The following is a 22,336-nucleotide window of genomic DNA, read 5'->3' as shown; positions in this document are numbered from 1 at the left end:
GCCCCTTCTTTTACATACCCACGGACATATCTCTATTTTTCATGCTGCTAAGAAGGGGCATAGAGAGGCATTATTGCCCAAACTTCTTGCTCTCCACCTTTAGAAATATGTTCCAACTTTTTTCTTCTTAATATCCCAGTCTGGGTTTTTAAAGATAATTTTATTTCTGAACCATTGACTTTTTTGTATGATCACAAACATTCACAAAATATGTTTTGGAAGGATATTGTAAAGTACTTGTGATCTCGTACATTTTCTCAGAGCATGTGAACTTTTGAAAATGATTACATCCCTTTCATCATTTAGGTGATGTGCCACTCCTGAACATGTGCATTATTTCCCACAATAGTTCACCTATTCCCTCCCCCTAAGCCGTTAGTGCTGAATAACTTTCAGAACTGTCCAGAATGGTTTGTAGAATTTAGAATGTGTTTAAGATAAAACAAGTGACTTTCAGGTTTGCTTAGCTTGTTAGACAGAGGTGTGTAATTGCACTTCCAAGCTGTGGAAAGTGGGAGAAATTAGCATGGATTTTCAAAATGTAGAGGCATTTCTGCTCTTGCTCTCAAAATCCAGTATCTTGTAGTCAAACTGGCATGCTGCTTGGCTATAAGAGATCTCCAGCTCACCATGTGGTTGTGGAAATCTGTATTTCTTCTTATTACCAGTATAGTTGCTGGTTGACAATTCTGTGTTACCTGTTCTCAGTGTGGAGCTTTTCTCCTAGTCTGCTTTTTATAAGACATAAAATATTTCATTTAGAGGAGCATCTGGGAATCAAGGCTGCTTTAGCATCAATCTTGCATGATGAGCTATCTTTCAAGACCATATGGAAAGCCTACTACAGTGGTTTCAGAGTTACTGTGAAAGGAGACCTTCCTCAGCGTATCAGGATTAGATTTCTGTGCTAAGTCCACATATGGCAACTTCCTGTTGGGGGAGGGTGGGGAGAGAACTCGCAGTCAGGTGATGAGTTGGAAATATTTCCTAAGGCTCATCATGTGCCAATATAATACAATTTTGGTTAGCGCTGACCACATTGTATAAACTGCTAATGCTTGTTTGTTGAAAAACAAATAGGTCATTGACTGAATACAAAGGAATGTTTTCCCTAGCCTGTCTTTAAACTTTAAACACAGTGTGTTTTTGGGTTGAGTAAATGCTGTTGAAAAGCTCTTTGGTCAAGCATATGTCTAAACAGATCTTCATAATGGAGCAGACCAGAGCTTTCCAAACTGTGTGTCATGGCACGTTAGTGTGTCGGCCGCAGCGTGTAGCTGTGTTGCGTGAACGCTCCCAGGGCAGGAAAGGGGTTAGTTTAACCTCTGGTTTGCTAGTAAAACTGTGTTTCTGTGTTGCGAAATGACACATATCTAAAAAGTGTTTTACCTGAAGTTTGGAAAGCTCTGGAGGAGACAGTGCTGCAGGATACTAGAAAGAGTCTTCTTGCAGCATGCTTGATTGTAATTTCTAGAGGCTAATAGCCACTGCTGGGAATGACATTTTCCAGCTAGGAAGAAGTAGCCCACTATAAAACTTTCTACATTAACACTTGTTTCTCATGTTTTCCCAGTTTTGGCATAAAGCATGTTTCCACTGCGAGGTCTGCAAGATGACTCTCAACATGAAAAACTACAAGGGCTATGAGAAGAAGCCGTATTGCAATGCGTAAGTTGCTGGTGTTCACATTACTTTGCCCTTCTACTCTGTAAAGCTGGTTGTGTATAGCTGCAAGTGAAAAGTATATTTCAGGGGCTGTATGTATCTGGAAATCTCAATGCAATTTAGTTGTTGAATGTGGCAGGCAAGAGACACAAGGAAAGAAGCTGAGCTGATACCTGTGGAGGTATTAATCCTAATTAGTCCATCCTTTCAAAGTATCCTTCTAAACCCTTGTCAGTGACTCTGAGAGAATGGAATTTGTTATTCATTAGGAAGCTAGTGCCAACAGCATGATAGGTGACCTATTTTATTTTTCAAAAATTCTGAACTTTATCCTGACAAATTCCAGTGTGGTATACAATAATAAAAATACAGTAGTATAAACATCATATTCCACATCCTTCATAACAAAATGAAACTATAGCACAGGGGAGGGGAGTCTCCAGTCCAGATCTGGCCTGCAGTTGGACTTATTCTGGCCCTCTCTGGCCCCTCTCACCCATCACTTCTTCAGGTGGGAGCTGTATTTCCTCCCCCATCAGCTGTTTCATGTTAAACAGCTGATCTGTGCAATCAGCTTAGCTGGGGGAAAGGGGAAGAGGGAACCAAAAAGAAAGGGAGAGTGTACCATTGCATTGGGAGGTAGGGGAGAGACTTTCTTTGCAACCTCCTTTGCAAGATGTGAAATTGCAACTCCTTCCTGTGCAAGGAGATCTGCTGTAGGAAGTAAGAAACTCTAGCTACATGAAGACTCAAGCTTGCACTTTGCTAATGTGCAAAAAGTTCTCCATACATTTTGCAATTGTTTACATGCAATTTTTGGGGTGCAATTTCATTTTGAAGTTTGAGACTTTGAATAGTTGTAAGGCAAGGTTTGCTGTTCAGCTGTACATTGTATTCTGGGATCGCTGAACTTTTTTGACAGGTAAAAGGAAAGCTTTCGTTCTTACAAGATTGGTTTTTTAAAAGTCTTTGGAGAAGGGGGAGGATGTAACCTGAGTGCAGTTACTGAGAATTTAACATATGTGTCTTTCCACGGGAAGTAGAATTTAACCTGTGTGAGAGTGTCAGTGATGTATAATTATGTATAGGTCTGGCTTTACCCACTATTGAAATGTGGCCTCTGACAGTTTTACACTGGGGTAATGTGGCCCTCCATCCCAAAAAGTTCCTCCTTTCCTGCTGTAAAGCAAGTAGAGGCAAGGCAATAAAATTAACTTAAGGCCTGGGCATATAAATATGTCTTAACATGGCACCGAAGGGATTGCAACAGTGACACAGTCCACAAAGTGATGTGCTCGGTGCTAGAATGTTGGTAATTTTAAGCATAGATGGATAATGCAAAAGTCATGGGATAGCAAGAAGGATATATGGGTTAACTAGTGACCGTGATTCAAGAAAAGCTCTGAAAGCAGCAAGTATTTCAGAAGAGGACATGAAAGGGAAAGATCAACAGTGCCAATAGCAAAAGAACAGGAAGATGAAAATCTTCAAAACCAAGTTTGCAGTGGAAAGTAATGGAGATCATAAAAAGAGATGGCATGAAAATATTTGGGTCAAGAAAGCTGCTTCAGAAGCTTTCTGAAAAGGCTTGGGGAGGGGAAAGACTTGGGAGCAAGTCAGGGTTAGGAATTTTTGGAAAGGAGTAGAAGTTATACATAAGTGCAGGCGAAAGTATGTGGCAAGATTCTGTTCAGGAAAGCTGCCTCCAACCATTTTGAGGCTGCCCCCACACCACAGCCCATCCCGTTCAGCAAATTCCCTTGAGTCCCTGTGTTGCATGCGTGGGTAGCGGGGACTGCCAGATGTAGGAGGTGGTGGGAAGTAGATTTCCACCAGTCCCATTAGCACACTTAACTCTGGATCCAGCCCAGAATAACTACATCATCTGGTCCAAAGATGAAAGCGAGATGAGAATATTGTTAAGAAGTGACAGATACATTTAAGAAACAAACAGAACATGTGATTAGCCGCAGTGGTTTGCTATTATAAACATGGGTTTGAGTAAAGCCTGTGAAAATGGTGACTGCCCGCAACCCTTGACCCATGTCTGTTACTTGGCATTCTCAAGAGATGGAAAAATTAATTTTCCCCTTCAGCTTCTATAAGACCCACTCAGTTGTAACAAATAGAATGAAGCTGTGTTTTACCAGCCACTTATGGCTCATTTAGACAGATCTAAATGCTTGGAAAAGCCTCATTTCCAGTGTTTTTGCTTATGCTTCCAACCGCCACTTCTGTCTGGAGATATGGGATACTTTAGTTCACAACTGGTCTCCTGATCAAGACAGATGCTGTCTTCCCCATGACAATTGCCATGCTCCTGCTTATGTCACTAATAGTCAAGATGGCTGCAAGGTGACCTCCTCTCCTCCAGTTCATCACCTCCAAACCTCGGTTTTCCATTCAGCCTGCTATGCCCATGAAGGTAGCTTAGACCAGTGTTTCCCAACCTTTTTTGGGCAAAGGCACACTTGTTTCATGAAAAAAATCTCGAGGCACACCACCATTACAGCCCCGTGACGTCAGCGCGCAGCGTCACGCCGGGAGGGACGCACGAAAGTGTAAGATTCAATTTTTCCCCCTCCCCCTTGCCTTCCTTCTGTGCCAACCGCCAAAAAGCCAAGAATCGCGGGACCGCCGGCGGAGGGGGGGAGGGCGAGCGGAGGCAGCGGCGAGCCCCGTTCCTCCCCATCCGCCCCATTCCGTGCAAGGAGCGCGAACAGGTGTGAGAAGGGGGTCAAACCTGCGGGTCGGCGCCGGGGAACCTCCAAGCTTTGGGGGTGGGGGGGAGGAGGCAGCAAAGCGAGGCAGGAAGGAGAGCGCGGCTTGGCGAAGTACTCGGCGGCGAAGGCCAGCAGGTCCGGTGGCCGGTGCCGCAGCACCTCCACCGTGTAGCCCTGCAGCAGCTCAGTCAGACCCGGCGGGATCTCGATGCTCATCTTGTAGCCGAGGCGCGCGGGAGACTCAACGGACGGGCCCGGGAGAGAGAGAGAGAGAGAGAGAGAGAGAGACACGACGGAGAGAGAGCGGGAGTCCCTGCTCGCCGTCGCCACCGCTACAACTACTGTGGCGGTTGGTCGTGGTCGCCGCCGCCGCCGCCCACCTCTATCTATCTCTCCCCCTCAGCTTTCTACGCGGGCCTCGAGCCGGAGGTGGGGGGTGGCCGCCGCCGCTTTCTCCGCCTCCACGTCCTGCCTCCTCCTCCTCGAGCCCTCCGTCAGCCCTGAGGGAACCGCCGCGCTCGCGCCGCCGCTCTCTGACATGTGAGAAAGAGAAAGGAACGGAGCGGCGGGGTAGTCGGGGGAAGGAGGGGCCGGAATGGAAGCGCGAGGCGAGCTGCGCATGCCCAGCAGGAAGCGGCGGAGAGCGCCACAGAGAGAGAGAGAGAAGCAAGGGAGGGCGGGGAGTGGGCGGGAACACGCTTCATGCGTCACAATAACAGACAAGAGGCGCTCGAGGGATAGATTAGGACCTAATTTGACTTTTACCAAAAAAAAAAATCTTTCGAATTTTCCCCACGGCACACCAGGCAACATCTCGCGGCACACTAGTGTGCCGCAGAACAGTGGTTGGGAAACACTGGCTTAGACTATGCTAAAGCTTTGTTCTTGCCCCATTCTTCTTGTTGAAAACTTCAGCAGCACTGGGTGGGAAATTTGCGTATTTAGATAGAGCAGCAGAGTTCGGTGTTGTCACTTTATGGGCAGCAATTCAGGAAGTGTGTATGTGGGATAGAACTTCAAGAGAGGCTTTAAGGGCACCCAGAATCCATGTCCAGAGCAAGGATATTTTAAGAGGTGGAGTGCTACTGGGTTTTTCTGAGCTTAGTTGTACACATTCGGCATCCATCAAGAGAGGTAACATGAATTGTTTATTCCTATGGTTCTAGATTCAGGTGGGTAGCCGTGTTGGTCTGACGCAGTCAAAATATATTAATAAAAAATAAAAAATTGTCCAGTAGCACCTTAGAGACTGTTGCAGGAATTTATGTATAGGTTTGGGGGGGTTGCCCCTCCAGCAGATATGCACATGCAGCCCATTACCAAAATCAGCACAATCGCTTTTGTGACTTTTGTGATTTGTCCCCACGAAACACTTCATCACAGTTTCTTCCTGTCTATTCAAAGGGCCTTTGCTGCACGATACCAAACGTAACAATTCACTGATAAATGTATCTTATGTACTGGCTCCCTGGGAAAACTTCAGAAATTCATAGAGACATGTGAGCTCAGCTACTCAGCAGCCCCTCTGCCTGAGTGATAATCCCTGGCATCCTGATACCTGAGTGCCAGATAGGTAGCCATTCCAGAAATAACAAACCCAGATGAAGACAAAAGGGTGTGATTAACTTGGCTGGGAAACAGGGAAATGTAAATATATTTTTTGTTACACTTGATGGGTGTTTGGTGGAGGGCAAGGAGAACCATGGGGCAGGGTCCAGGATGCTAAGATTACTGCCACCAGACCTCCCCTTTCATGATGTAACCGTGATGTATGAGTGATGTAGTTTGGGGTGTGTGACATGGGGATTAGCAGCTAATAAAAGTTTGGGGGCTCTTTTGTTTGGGGCTTCCATCTTGTTCCACCTTGTGGCAGGTGGGAGTCCTGTCACGACAGTCTTCAATAAAGACCAAGCCTACTGGCTGCTGTTTTGCTCTGGTATTCCTGGCTCGTGTCCTTGTTTTTTTGTCCAAGGGAGCCTTCAGATTTCTCCATTAACAAGACCAACAAAGTTTGTTCTTGGTATAAGCTTTCGTGTGCATGCACACGAAAGCTTATAGCAAGAACAAACTTTGTTGGTCTCTAAGGTGCTACTGGGCAATTTTTATTTTTTTGTTTATTCCTATGAATCTTTTGGTTAAAAAACAAAACAAAAACCTTCACAACTAGGGTTCAAACTTTAATGGAAAATATTATTAGGTTTCTGATTAGGTCTGCAGAATTTAATTGATTAAAAACACTTTGTTATTGATGTCCCCCCATTAATCAGGCAGCAGAATTAAAAGTATTGTAATAGAAGTAGTGAAAAAATATAGGTTGTAAGTGCCATCTTAGAAGAATTGAGCCCTTTTTCTTCTCACAAGAAAAGATGGTGGCTCTTCTAAGATGCTTGCTGTTGTGACATGCATATACGCTATTTAAAACACTGTTTTTCTTAACTCATTTTATGCTTGTTTCTTCCTATTTAGTTAAACGGCATATTATTAACTTGGCTAGGATTTCTTTGACCAGGTGTGTTCCTCAGGTATGTGAGGGCAAGATTGAAAATAGACAGATACTGTATATTCTCAAAAGTTTGAGATTCAGAGATAAGGAATTGCCCTTCTTTTAATTAGTGTTCATGTTTCCCTATACTCATCTCCTCTTCAGACACACTGTTCCTTACCAAATATAAAACACTAGATTTTATATAAAGTGTGTAAAATAGCAGTTTGAGACCAAACCCCCAATATATGTACTCTTTGGCATAATATTTTGGGGGTGGGGGGATTCCAACTATGGTCAGTGCTGACAGAGTCTTGTACAAGGCCCTCCTTTCTAAACATCCGCCATAAAAAGTGGAATTGTACAATGAATGTCCTATCATTTTCTGTGGAGTGGGGAGGGAAAAGGCCACGTTTATGCTGGCAGGAGTAAGCTTGCTTTTTCAAACATGTCTAATACAGGCTTTCTTCTGTCCGTGCTCTGGCTTCCTGCCAGGCCGTAAGCTTATTTCTCAGGCAGAGCAGTAGGAAGAAGGCTGGGCTTCCTCTTTGCTGCCTTGATGCCATACGGCAATCTGAACATAACCTTCCAATGGCGCCTTTGCTGTGTGGTTTTGCCCTCTGAGGCTTTCCTTCATCAATGAGGTGGGGTGAACAGGGCATGTTTGCTCTGATCTCAAGGGCTTACTTCCTAGCATCTTCTGTCAATAGTGTCTTTGAAAAGCTAGATTGAATGATATACCCTGTTAGCCCCACTTTTTCAGAGTTAGTGTAGCATATAAAGATAGAGCCATGAATTGGTAAGCTCCTGATTTGACTGTTGCCACTTTGGTGAATTAATTAGTATTTCTCTGACCCCTATCTGTAATATAGGGATAATTCTGGCTTACTTTACTGGGTTAATGTAAGGATTACAACAAAAATTAAAATACACTGATCAAAAACTGTATAAGCTTGACTCGGGCTTCCAGTAATGGAATTTTGCATGGTTTTACATTGTTACCTCACTCTTCTTTGAGTGAGCTCAGAGGTGGTAATGCATGGATGTGGGTTAGCCCCCCTTGTCTTCACAACTCTGTGAGGTAACTTAAGCTGCCTGTGTGTAACTGGCCCAAGGTTACCTAGTTAACTTCATGGCTGTGTGGGCATGTGAACTCCTTGGACAATGCTGACTCAGAACTCTTCCATCTCTAATTTTTCCATTTGAGAGATTGTATAATTCTCTCTTCTTCAGTTCAAGGATTCTTAATGTATGAAAAGAAACATCCTGCAGCAGCTCAGTTCCATTTGCCCTCCCCCCTTCAAGCTAAGACTGATTCAAGTGTGAAGGGGAAACTTCCACAAGCTAACATTATATCTAGCTTCTATTATGCTAGTACAGTCCTAGCATAAAATGAAAGCATCATGTCCAAAGTGTTGACTATTAAGACACAAAAATGCCATGCCCTCAGATTTTTTCAGTAATTGAGTTTTATGTGACTTCATGTATACAATACTTCAGCTTTCTAGCTGTTTTGGAAGTACCTTAATTTGGAATAAATGGCTCACCCCAGTTTTGATTTCAAGACAAACAAATGTTCTGTTTTAGGTGTCATTTTACTAAGGGGGTTGGGTTACGTACATGCTGTATTGATTACATTTAAATATGCAAACCTCTGAAGGGCGTGTTAGTATAAAAGTTACTACTTGTGATGGAAGAAAACACCTCCTTTAAAACTTTGGTTTTTTGTGACCCAGAACTTTTCTGTAAAAAGTGTGTTTATAATTCCACTGATCAAAATGGGCCTCTGCTGGTTTGGTAGAGGAGGCTGCAGGCTGGAGTCTGTTCCTGTTGCGATGCAGCTATGTCATAGGATCAAGTAGGCTAGGTTTTTCGGTTTTGACAAGTTATAATACAGTAGTGGGGAGGGGTGTAAAATCTGGCTCTTCATTTCTCACATACATTTACTTCAGAAACAAAACATACCTTGTCACTAGTAAATGCCTCATGATATTCTACAGAGCAACAATGCACACTATTGCATAAAAGCACACTTCATTCTCTACATCTCCAGTTTACTAGTAAGAAGAGGAAAGTTCAGAACAGAACATGATTTTTCTGCACAGAAGCAGCAAAGTTTCCTAGAGTTCTGGAACAGGCTATTGTCCGTCCACACTAAAAGGAAGTGGGTGCTGGTAATGAATTGCTTGAGTGTGGTGAATCTGGAAGGCTCACTTATGTACACCCCACTGAGCAGACCTCTTTATTTCTTGAAATGCTGTAGAATAGATGGCAGGAAGTGAGTGGCCTAGTTGCACAGTTATTTCCTCTTCCCCCTGCTTGGAAGGAAGATGCAGCACTCCTTTCTGCAGAGCAGCTGCTTTAAAACGGTTTTTGTCTGTTTATTTGTTGCGACTTTTACTGGATGAATTAATACTATTGGATGACTACATTTCCGTGTTTCTTTCAGTAGCATCTATTTCTTGTTTCTCTGTTTTGGGAAACTAATAAATGTGGTTCCTTTTAGTAGAAGCGATTTATTATCGCCATGGAGGGGGGGAAATGCATGACTGGTTTGCCTCGTTGGTCTCTTTTGTTGCTGTTCTGGTGGGTCAACACACCACCCATATACTTTATCATCATTCTTAGACTCCATGTGGCTGTCCCCATGTCCTTCCCTCTGTTTTGCAGTTATAATTGCACACAGGAAGTCAAATGCTGTGGTGCTCTGTAAGATCAGCACTTTTAGGTCTTTGCTCTCTTTGGGGGCATGTTCAAAGCATTTGTTTTATAATCCTCAACTGTCTAGTGCTATTTCTCTGATCTGAATATTGCAGCTTTTTTATTTGCATCCCTGTTGCTCTTAAAAATGGCACTGTACTAGGGAGATCTCATTACTCTGTTGTGCTGCTGGAGTGCTAATGTTTGATGAATGCTATTGCCTGATGAATGAATAACTATTATTCAATTAGCCCCTGTCATTTGGAAGAAACCATCCCAGAAGTGATCTTCTGTTTAGTTCCGTACTAGCTTTGCTGAGAATCCAGGCTCTTTTCTTCCATCAGCTATCGCTTGGCAGCAACCATTACATCAGACTGTAGTAGAGAAGGGATGCAGAGCCACTCTTATCAGTACAGTGGACCCTCAGGTTACGTTACCTTCAGGTAATGTAACTTTAGGGTTGCGAACGCGGCAAACTTCCAGGTTTTGCCCTATGCGCAGAAGCGCTATATTGCACCGCGCACATGCGCAGAAGTGGCACCTCTAGATGCGGACTTTTCGGGGTACGGACGGACCCCTGGAATGAATTAAGTTCGTATCCGGAGGGTCCACTGTACAGCTAAGAGACCAGCAGCTTTTGGCTTCTGTTCTTGAACTCTTCAGTCCTAGCAGGTCATTATAGGAACTTGTAACTAAGAACTTGAACATGGATTTGCTTCCCCCCTTCCCTTCCCTTCCAATCCATTTTATTTTTGTGTCAATTTTTATTATTTTTTATTTTAGATTGTAAGCCTGAGGATAGGCACTTTCTGTAGTAAACTGTAAGCTGCTCTGGGAGCTTTTTTGACTAAAGTGTGGGATGAAAATTCTTTAAATATATAAAATTGTTTTCCTCTTGGAATGATATTTTGGGAGTATCATCTCATCTTGAACCTTTCCTTTAGGTGAAGGTTGAGCCCGGATTAGTCACAAACAGCATGTATGACTTGAAATTGATTCTCACTAGAAATCAATATGGGAATTGTTCTGTTGCTGGTGGTGAATAAAGGATACTTTCATTTCTAACTCAGGAAGGAAATGAATGATTCCCAAACTGAATCAGAATCTATGATTGAATTGTATGGAACTTGCAGGATGTTAAAGTTGTCAAAGACTGTCTCCTGAGCTGTATACGGGTCTTTCTGGAAAACTACGGCGTTTTAACACACATGTTTAGTTAAGAGTGACTATTTGAAATCTCTCCATTCATGAATCTGTGCTCCAAATTAATCTGCTGTATTATTTATTGGATTTATATTGTACCCCCCTTCCAAATCAACCTCATAGCCTGCTTTTTCAGTTCTTGAAAGCTTTTTCTCAGAAATTGCAAGCCTTCATACAAATGTCACATTTTGCAATGCATGATGCTAATGATTTGCTTTCAGTAGAGTAGGAAGATTTTAAATAGCTGTCACTTACCTATTGTGTCTGCTTCTAGGTAACTGTAAAAAACTTGTCATATTTTCCAGTTTTGTTTTCCCTTTTAAATACAGATCTTCCAGTATACAACCCAATGTCATATCTACACCTCCAAAGTATTATAGGATGTGTGGTGTCAAGTATTTGGTCAGCAATCAGCATGCTTCCCACCTGTTACTTTGTTTTCTTTCAACCCCTGCTTTGGAGCCTGCCTTCAAGAATTTAGGACAATGGATGATATTATTTATTTGACTTATTAGTTGCTTTTTTGCAGCTTACAAAGGAGTTGCTGGTAGCACAGTATTATATGAACTAAGACTGATCACAAGCACCTGCAGTAAAGATAAAGGTGGAAATGGAAGAACTTTAATATTTAATTTTTTATCTAAAAGCTTTCTAAAGTTTCATGTGGAAATACATTTTAGTAATGACGGTTGAAGTGCATCACATTTTTAGAAAAGGCCTTGAACTTTTTGCATTGTTGTTAATCCCCTCTACCCAACTTAACATATTTTCCCCAAATTTTGCACACTATCAGATTAATTTTCTCCATTAAAGAGTTCCTCCTCAGTGTTCTGAAATGTGTGCAAGCCAGTTTGTGACTTAAGGAATTAATACAGTACAGTGGTACCTCGGGTTAAGTACTTACTTCGTTCCGGAGGTCCGTTCTTAACCTGAAACTGTTCTTAACCTGAAGCACCACTTTAGCTAATGGGGCCTCCTGCTGCCACCGCGCCGCTGGAGCACGATTTCTGTTCTCATCCTGAAGTAAAGTTCTTAACCTGAAGCACTATTTCTGGGTTAGCGGAGTGTGTAACCTGAAGCGTATGTAACCCGAGGTACCACTGTACTGGGAATTTTCTCTTTACTACCTTTTGATACATTATAAAAGTGTGCCAGTTTCACCTCTTTATCTTGGGGGGGGGGAATGTAGGTATACTTTCATAACTAGCTTACTCAATAGAAAGTGAGCAATACAAATTCTCTCCCCCCCCCCCCGCGTCCCTTGCTATGAGGTAGCAAGAAGTAGAATCTACAAAGGCTGAAGGTGGACATTTGCTAAGTGATAGCAGATGATAGGGGAGGGTTTTGGTTTTTTTAGGAATGGCATAAGTATGGAAGTGAAGGCCACATTTGTTTGGTAGAACTAAGAGGTAGGAGCCACAAAAATAGCTTATGTTATTGGAGACCCGCCACTTGCTAATTAAAACATTTAAAATAACTGCAGTGCATTTACTGCATTTCTTGTGTCTTGAGTTCTTGTGCAGATGAGATTTGCTTCTGCCTTATTCTAAGCATTTGTATTTATGCTGGCTATTCAAGAGTTACATGGCCACTCTTATTCATATTATGAAGGAGAATCCAAACTTTTCCTCCTTTACACTTGGACTCATTTTCTGTCTCTTGCTTAGTAATTATGGTAGCAATATACATTTTCCACAGAGCAGATTTCAACAACTGGTTCTGCCAAAATAACTTGCTGCTGTTCACTTGGGCCTCTTACTGAAAGTGGCTGGTTTTGGGTTTCCCCCCAAATATTTAGTCTTCTGGTCCTGATTCCAAAAATTCATTGCTAATGCCAGTACTTAAGTATCTTTTGAGAAACTGAAATCTATGTGGACATGCTGCATTTAGTAAGAAAGTATCTTTGCTGTAGTCTAGCTCATAGGTAGACACACTAAGGCCCGGGGGCCGGATCCAGCCCAATCGCCTTCTCAATCCAGCCCGCAGACGGTCCGGGAATCAGCGTGTTTTTACATAAGTAGAATGTGTCCTTTTATTTAAACTGCATGTCTGGGTTATTTGTGGGTGTGCCTGGTGTTTTTACATGAGTAGAATGTGTGCTTTTGTTTAAAATGCATCTCTGGGTTATTTGTGGGGCATAGGAATTCGTCCCCCCCCCCCATCAAAATATAGTCTGGCCCCCCACAAGGTCTGAGGGACAGTGGACCAGCCAGCCCCCTGCTGAAAAAGTTGGCTGACCCCTGCTCTAGCTGTTAGGTCAACCACTGACAATGTTCCTACTGCAAGGATGAATTTCCACAGTGACTGTTCACTGTTAAATCCATTACGCTGTCACGTGGATTCAAGTAGTGATTCCAAACAACCCTGCAATATGTGAAACATTTAGCATTCAGAATAATTTTTTAAATTATGAGCTAGTATCAGACCCTTACCCTTATTGTTTCCTTCAGTAGTTTATGGGACTATGCCAACCTGATATGTACAGGAAACAATTAAATGCTGGTGAAACTGGGTGTTTTTGATGCAGAAGTTATTTAGAGAATAGAAAACTAAGTTTAAACATGAATGTTTTAATTCCTGATTCCGATAAGCCAAGTCTGTGGTTGTGAGATTTTCCCTTGCATTACACTGCAAATACTCTTGAACTGCAATTATTGGCAGCGATACTAGGATTTCAAGTACCAACTCCCAGAACTGAATTGTACATCTCTTTAGAATGCTAACAGATCTCTTTTGGGGGGGGGGGTTGTGTGTTTGCCTGTTTGTTTGTTTTTTAAAAAAATTCTTCTGCACCAAAACACGTGGCCACTACTGGGAACCCCCTTCTGGAACACAAGCACTGGAAGTGGTTGCCATGGCAAGCTAAGAAATTTGGCTCTTCATAGCAGCAGCATAAAGCTCACTGCACAACCATAAATGTTCCAGTGTGTCTGTCTATAGTCTGTATCTTTAGTAAATTTTTTAAAAAAGCTAACCAACAGGTTAGAATGAACATCTGGTAGCTGCCTTCCATAGAATCTTTTCTCATTGACAAGCAAATACTGACAGTTAAAATGTCCTGATGAAACCTATATTTCCTCTCTTATTTGTCCCTTTTACTCTTGTTATTGCTGGCTTCTGCTGTATGAATGGTAGCTAGACTGCAGCAGCCACCCTTCCACCTACGCCACAAATAATATTTAATTTTAAAGTACAAAAATGCATATTGAGGATAACCAGATGAATATAAAAATTAAAATACACTTTAACCATATCCACCACTTAGACTTGTTAATTATAAATACACTGTGTATGATCAGGACTTCTCTCAACCTAGAAATGCATTTGCACCAAGGTTAGAATATGTTGATATATTAAGACTAGCTGTGGCCATAAGCTTTAACATTAGAACCTGCACCACCCAAAATGTATATCCCTGCCAGCTCCCAGGAAGTGCTACTTGGATTAACTACTGCCAATTAGACAGGGACTAAAAGGTTACCTTAATTTTATCTAACTGAAATATAAACCAAATATAACCTAAAATATAAATGGCTAGAAGATGGGTGTGTGTGTGCCAGCTTTGATTGTTTCTTGCAGAGTTGATGTTTGTGGTGCAGTACACTATTCAAAGTCAGTATCATACCGCCTGGCCCAGTCAACACATGTTCAGATTTAGGCTTGGAATTGGTTCAAGAGGAGCAATTTCTCAAGCCTCCCACTTAGAATCTTAATACTACGCTTACTACAGACCCTGCATGTTGCTCTAACTGCTGGCAAATTTTTTATTAAAAAAAATCAGATGTCTTGTTTCCACCTTCCCCTCTGTCGCATCTGAAGCAGGATATGAATGCAAGAGCACTCTCTCTACTTGCATTCCTCAGCAACTAGCACTCCCATATGCCACCTCCAATCCTAGTGGTAGTACACAGCATTACAACATAGAAGAGTTCTGCTGCAGATTCACGAAAAGGGAGAGCTAGACATCTGGCTGTTTTTGGCAGCAGATGCAGGTTTAACTTCAAATTTGGCCCTAAGCTAATTGGAGCAGAGAAGTGACAAGGATTCAAAATGGCAGCCTTCTGTCCACATGATGATCCTGCTCTTCAGGGATTTCAGCTTGGGTTCCTAGCAATCTCGTTACACTGTATTACAAGATTGCCTTGAAAGGGATTCAGAATTGCAAAATCACTTAGCATTTTTATGCTCTCATTAATCGAAAAGGAAAAGTGAAAACCATATCTAACTCTAATCCACATACTGTATTGAGGTGCTATCTTAATTCATTCACTGGCAATTATTCTTTGAAATACTATTTCTGTTCCATACTACATATTGGGCCACTGAGTGAGAGTGGTTTGCTACAAGGCTGTAGCTGAAGAACTAAAACCTAAATCTTCAAGGTCTAATGCTCTTATGTGGGCTCAAGCTAGCTATCCCTCCTGTTCTGTGACGATACTGTGTGTGTACGCAGAATATCTCGCTGCTCTAAGCGGGTTAACCTGAATTGGGATTAAGGGGAATTTTGGGGGTTTATATTTTAGGGCAAACATAGGAACTGCATAATTCTTGCTCATGCATTAGTCTTGTCAGGTTTACAGGCTAGGAGATGGTCTTCAAGCAGGCAAGCTGCTTTCTGTTTCACCAGTACTAAAAATCGCAGTGCATTGTCAGACAGCCCTTAAATTAAGGCACATTTCCCACTTTTTAAAAAAAGGGTGGTTTTCTGTTCCCCTTCCTATTTTCTCCCTTCAGAATTAGACCTCTCCATAGATCTTATTGAATAGCATTTAGCTGCCACAGTTTCACTTCTTTTCTTTCTTCCTCCTTCACCTTTTAATATGTGGGATGTAATACCCTTAGCTAGGTGGTCCCTTCTGTGTCATGTCACCCAGTGTAATCTACCGCTGATGTCCTTAAATTGCACAAGAGGGGGCCATTCCCCTCTCCTTCCCAGAAATAACAGCATGGCCTGGAATTGTATACTTTGTACCCCACAACTTGTGGGGAGGGGAGTGCTGGTACTGAGCATGCAGTTGCTTGCTGCTTGCTTATTTTGTAAGCACAGTTAAACATATACTCATTCTTAATTGGTCTTTCTGAGTAGTCAGTTCTATTTTTAACCCTGAATTTCCTGCCTTTCTGCTACATTGTGCTCACAGGTTATTTTTCATCCTTGCTGTGGCTAGTGTCTTATCTTTGTGTGGTATCGGTGGATAATACTGTGATGTTCTGCAGCTTTGCAAAGGTGTGGTATAGAGGTCAGCCTGTGCATAAACTTGAATGTTATAAAATCCAGTGGGTGCTTTGAAATCAGAAAGGGCAGGGGGCTCTCTGCTCCTGGAGTATTTAACTTCTAATGGGTTCATCCAGAGTGTTAAAAGTGGAGGTTATCCAATGAGCGGAGGCTAATTCTCGTCACAAGAATATAGTGGAACTTTATATGCCAAGAAAGCAACACTGGCAGTGCTCATGAAGGGGATGGGAAAAGCGATTGGCTGTTTCATCGGTGTGGCCCAAGGACAGATGAGATTCACAGAGCCAAACAGTTCTATGTAGACTGCATTTTAAAAGGCCTCTGAATTTTGCATCAAGGTAACCCAAATGTTGTGGTGCAAAAGAATTGTGAATATTTGTAGATCCTTGCTTGTTTTATTTTGCTAGCTGTAAAGAAGGGTGCAAAACCCCCCGCTCCTTAGCAACTGGAATTGTGTTCATGTGATCATAAATTCACCAATCACTGGCCGCATTTTCAGACTTTACACATAAGGGCTAGAAATTTGCTTTTAAAGAAAATGAGCCCTGAGCTAAAGATTCTGCACCAAATAACTTTGCATTTCTGCAGGCATGTTCTTCTAAGTGATTTTGATTGGCTACAATGCCTTCTAGGTTGGAGAACCTTTATTTTTGTGCAATGAAGGCACAAAAATTGTCCAACTATGTAGATGTAGGCCAAATAACAACCATTAATTTCCCCAAATTACTGTAGTTGCAAGATCTCGCTATTTTTTATTTTTATTTTTTTTGTGGTTGTGTGCTCATTTAAGTCAAGGTTGTGGGGCATTAAGTATGCAGAAACAACCACTGTATACCCACATGTAACATCCTTCTACTTTCTGAATTTTTAGCAGACTGATGCCGACTTTGCAATCATGGCTAAATGTTCTGCATAAGACAGCTAGGTTCCCCAGAAGAAAACAACAATTAGAAGTCAAACCAGAAATAATTTTATTAAATATATTTCAAGATAACAATCTGGATTTACATAATAATAAAGAATTAATATGCCAGTTACTACAAGCAGTGAGACACAACATAACCAGACACTGGAAACACCTTTCTGGCACAATGATAGACAGTTGATACAAAGCAGTTTGGGAAACATCCCTCCTTGAAAGATTAACAAATAAACTACGGTTGACTTGTGGGCAGATCAAGAAAAATGGCTTTACCCTGTGTGGTGTAATTTCATAACATATCCCAGTATTCCAGAAAATAAACAACACATCAGCATTTGGCTTAGTCTGGTTTATCTAATTTTTAACTTAAACATAAATTATTACCTTCTGTTTGAACCCCCTGCCCACATTCATCAAAATACCAATACTTTATATTGTTTCATTGGTAAGTAAGAGGAAAAACACAACCACAAGGGCTCCTGATTACGTAGGTGTTTAGCTATGCAATGTTGAATGTTATCTGTTACCTCTGTTGTATACTGTTTCCCTTTTGATTTTGTTTAATTAATTCATGAACCAAGAACCTATACATTGACCACTAATAATGAACCATACATTGTAGACATTACTGCAGATTTATTGTGCTATTTTTGTGATATACAGATAACAGGAGAAGACTTGGTCTATTCATTTGTATTATTTATCATACCTATGATCCTTTTAAATAAAATCCAATAAAAAGTTGTTCCAGAAAATCTAGGTTCCTCACAGTACAGTGGCACAAATGTGTGCCCTACTGCTAATAAGGAGGGAAATGCTATGAAAGCGAAATTTATGGATTAAAGTTTGAAATGTATCCCTTATTTGCCAAGCACCTTAGATATATGTGAAACAGGTCCCCTGATGAGCTCTCTGATTTGTTGGCTCTTCTGGAGGAAGAATCAGTTGATAGTTTTATGCTCATGGAAGCTAAATTCATGATACTGTACTTAGCTTAGCCTTATGCACATCTTCAGTGGTTTTGCACATAGAGCCCCCTCTGAATTCATGGACCAATGCTTAACTTAGCTACCAAACAGCAGGGATTAGGGAAGCATTACAGGTTGTTTGACAAATTTTGACTGGCCTGATTTGTCTCAGTTGCCCCCAGATGCTTTTCCACTTGCCTCTTAAGGTAGGCAATGGACAATTGCATCTAAATTTGGATATATTTAAATGAGCTAAATTGTGGGGAGAGGCATAAGTACAAAACTTGCCAACTAAGGGTATAGTTTTCACAAGGTATCTGTGCAGGAATACATTTTATCTGCTCTTACTTCCTTCCCTACTCCCTGGATTTTGGTACAGTGTAGCTGAGCCAATTCAGTGATGTCACAGAAGCTACGTCAAAATTTTCCTTTAGGTTTTTGCGTTATTCCTATCAATCTTCCACAGTATTAAAGACAGTTGCAGTATAGCAGCATCCATTATATTAGGTGGACCAGAGGCACCTTGAACAGCTGAGTAAAATCCACAATTGGTCTGTTTAGGAGCAAGATCATAGTGACACAGACTGGGGGGGGGGGGGCAGATGATATGTATAGAGACTGTGCTGGTGTTGGTTTCATCTAATCTGGCCAAACCAGGTTAAGAATGATTCCTTTTTAACACAGCCTATTTTTTCCCCTCTTTGCAGACACTACCCAAAGCAGTCCTTCACTATGGTGGCAGACACTCCAGAAAACCTGCGCCTTAAACAGCAGAGCGAGCTTCAGAGTCAAGTAAGGCTATTAAAGTTTCTTCACATGTTGCCTACTGCTATATTCTCTCAGTTACAGTATTTTCCTCAGTGGTCTTCTGGAAACAGCACCCAAAGAGGATGTGTGTATATTCAACCTCTTTTAAAAATAGAACTCTCTCCTTAGCTGTCAGAAAGGAAAACTACTAAAATATTGCCTGAGGAAATGAAATTATCAAAGCTGAAATGAAATTAACAAGCTCTGACAAGCATCCCCCCTACAAACAGATGATATTTATGATACAATAATTGATGGACAAGAATTTGAAGCGCCAATAAAGAAGAAGCAGCAGCAGCTGAGGAATCTGGAGAAATGGAAGGAGTTGCAGATTAAAATGTACCCAATTAAACCGCTCAGTGAAAAGTGCAGGCTGCAAGCATGCAGTAATTAGGTGAGCAAATAAGTTGTGGTGTAGCACACAAGCCAAGCACTCTAAAATATTATAGTCAAGATGGTGATAAGATGAAGGCGGAGCAGCATGGCCAGAAATTAAGGGGCATTGGGGGATGAGGTCAATGAGTTTCTGTTGGGATTCGCAGGATACTGGATAAGTCTGCAGGCTTCAACAGGATGATGCAATACTCTGCTGGGTCAGAGTGACTCAGCAGGAGTGTGATTAGTGTGATTGGCTATCACCTGTTTTAAAAGGAAAGCCTGTTTAACAGTGGGTGTGGTGGTTGTGCTGTAGTGTGGTGGTGCTGTGGTGGAGAGTATTCGTTTGTAAGTACTCTGTATGGACTGTTTCTTTTGTAAATGCCTGTATATAGCTCACATTAAAAGGACTGCACTGAAAAACCTGGAACTCTTAGTGCTTCGCTGAAAACGCCGCGTGGAATACGCGACAGGGTTATGGGCCCAGCACGCTTCCGCTGCGCAAGAGTACAGGTGGCAGTTATCTAGCCGTGGGTGCTGGAGGTGAGCTGCAGGGATGGAGCAGTCCAGAACTGGCGTGTTGCTGGAGAAGCTGACAGCCACGAACTACAGCATCTGGTCGGTCCGCATGCAACACTTCCTAAAGCGTGAGGGCCTGTGGAAGGTGGTGGAAACTCCACCGCAGCCCCCTGAGGAGGATGAGGACGACGATGAAGAGCTGGCACTAGAAGAGGCCCAGCTTGAAAAGGATGAGAAAGCTTTGGCTACGATCATCCTTGGAGTGGACGACAGCCAGCTAGTCTATGTAGCTGATAAGGTGACGGCAAGTGAGGCGTGGAATGCGCTCAAGGCTGTCCATGTGCGAGAGACAGCTGGCTCACTGATAACACTGACCAGGAGACTGTACCGGTGTCGGAAGAAACCGGGGGACTCCCTGGTAAACCACCTAAAATTCCTAACAGGCTGTTTCCAGGAGCTAGCCTTAAGAGGGAGGCCTGTGGGGGAAGAGGACAAAGTCTTTATAGTCCTGAGTTCCCTTGATGACAGCTATGATATGCTGGTCAACTCCCTCGAGTCTGTAGAGACTGATAAGCTGACTCTGGAATACGTTACCGGACGGTTGTATGCAGAGGAGGACAGGCGTGCAGAGCGAAAGATGACCTCAGCCCAGCTGTTGGAGCATCCCAGAGGGAACAACAGCCGGGAAGAGCAGAGGTGTTGGGAGCCGGAGAAACAGCCAGGAGGAGCTGCTGCGGACCAGCCGGTGGTCAACAAAGTAAAAAGGTGTTTTTGCTGCAAGTCCAGTGGACATCTGCTGCGGGACTGCCCAAGAAAACAACAAAAACAGCAGAAGCACAAGAGGCAGCAGAGGGAGTCTACCGCTTGGGTGTCTGCAGATGGTCAAGAAAATGAAGAGCTGTGGGTTCTGGACAGTGGAGCTTCTCAAACCTTTTGTAAAAGAAAAGGACTGCTAACTGATGCTAGGGCTTCAAACAAAAAACATGTAAGTCTTGCTACGGGCCAGAAAGCTAATGTGGTTTGTGAGGGGGAGGTTGTGTTCCCACAGCTGGGACACACATTCAGGAATGTGTTGTGTGTGCCTAGTTTGCAAAACAATCTCCTGAGCATTCCTGACTTGGCAAAAGCAGGCTTCGAAGTAAACTTTGTGGGAGATCAGTGCCAGATAAAGCAAAATGGGGCAGTGTTGGCAAATGCTAACCTTAGAACTAATATGTATGTACTGCAGTGTGAGTCTAAGGTTGCGAATGTGCAAAATGTCCCAACCCATGATATGTGTATTCATCTCCTGCACAGGCGTCTGGCTCATGCAAGCTATAAGGTGCTAAACAAAACATTGGAGTTGTGTGGGGGGATGAAAAACATTAAAAGTTGTGATAATTACTTAGACTGCAATATCTGCAAGGAGGTTAAAAGCAGGGCTTGCCCAGTAGCAAGAGCAAGCCAGAGAGAAACCAAAAAACCACTGGAGTTGATTCATGCTGATGTAACTGGTCCTTTTCCACCAAGTGTCTCCCACAACAAGTACTGTTTGATCCTAGTGGATGACTATTCTAGATTTGGCTGGGTCTATCCAATAAAGCAAAAGTCTGACGTTGCCCAAACTTTGAAGTTTTGGGTAAGAAGGGTAGAAAGGCAACTTGGCGAAAAGGTGTGTTCTATTCAGACAGACAGGGGAGGAGAGTTTATGGCAAGCTCCCTAAGAAACTGGTTGCGTTCCCAAGGGATTAAACATAGGCTTACCAATGTGGCGACGCCTCAGGAGAATGGGGTAGCAGAGCGTAGGGGAGGCGTCTTGCAGACACAAATGAAAGCATTGTTAGCAGATGCAAATCTTCCAATTAAGTACTGGGCTGAAAGTATTAAGACTGCGAACTATATTGGGAATCGCTTGTGGTCAAGGGTACTAGATGACATACCCTATAAAATTCTCTATAACAAAAGTCCCAGTTTGCAACATTTAAGAATCTTTGGGACAAAGGCGTGGGTTGACATACCTGTAAAGAACCGAAGAAAAGGTGGGAAAAGGGCACAGCAGTTGCTATTTCTTGGGTATGAAAGTGGTACGAAAGCCTATAGGTTTGAAGATGATAAAAACCTTTTGAGTTATAGTCGATCAGCCAGCTTTAATGAGCAAAGAAATTGGCCCAAGATACATGCAAACCTGCTGCCAGAAAAAGTTTTACTGCCGAGCATACCTGATAAGGCAGTTGAAACAAAGCTGAGAATTGGCAGCTCTCCCAGAGAAACTGAAAGGGAGGAGGTAAAGACTGAGCATTTTTCCCCAGCTGCTAGCATGGAGCAGGGGAGAGAAGAAAGTGCAACAGGGACAGGAGGAGGTAAATCTCCAGGGTCAATCCACCCCAAAAGCAGTCCTGAAGGTAGCCCAGGGGGTGAGATTAATGAACCAAGGAGGTCTGCAAGAAGTAATAAAGGTCAACCTCCAGACCGTTATGGGTTCCCAGCCACCATAAACCAGGTTTGTGTAACTGAGCCAGAAAACTTTGAAGAAGTGCAAGAGTTACCTACTCTAGAGAAAGAGGCGTGGTTAAAGGCAATGCAGGCAGAGTATAACTCTCTGCTAAACAACAATGTCTTTGTACCTACAGAATTGCCTGAAGGTAAAAAGCCCATAAGCTGTAAGTGGGTTTTTAAAGTGAAAAAACTGGCTGATGGTAGTTGTCAGAGGAAAGCCAGGTTGGTTGCACGGGGCTTTACACAGAGGAAAATGATACA

General features: G+C 42.6%; 1 protein-coding gene across 1 annotated transcript in view; it reads left to right on the top strand.

The window, feature by feature from the left end:
• The window catches only part of LASP1 (LIM and SH3 protein 1), a 53,157-nt gene that overhangs the window by 6,000 nt on the left and 24,821 nt on the right, over positions 1-22,336 (top strand). The window contains exons 2-3 of the mRNA XM_028701772.2: positions 1,574-1,668; positions 18,607-18,691. Coding sequence (XP_028557605.1) covers positions 1,574-1,668; positions 18,607-18,691 — 180 coding nt within the window. The remainder of the gene's footprint in view (positions 1-1,573; positions 1,669-18,606; positions 18,692-22,336) is intronic.

The sequence above is a fragment of the Podarcis muralis genome, chromosome 13 (assembly GCF_964188315.1).
Source record: "Podarcis muralis chromosome 13, rPodMur119.hap1.1, whole genome shotgun sequence".
NCBI classification, from domain to species: domain Eukaryota; kingdom Metazoa; phylum Chordata; class Lepidosauria; order Squamata; family Lacertidae; genus Podarcis; species Podarcis muralis.
Note: the sequence above shows the minus strand (reverse complement) of the source record. Positions and strands in the feature narration are given on the sequence as shown.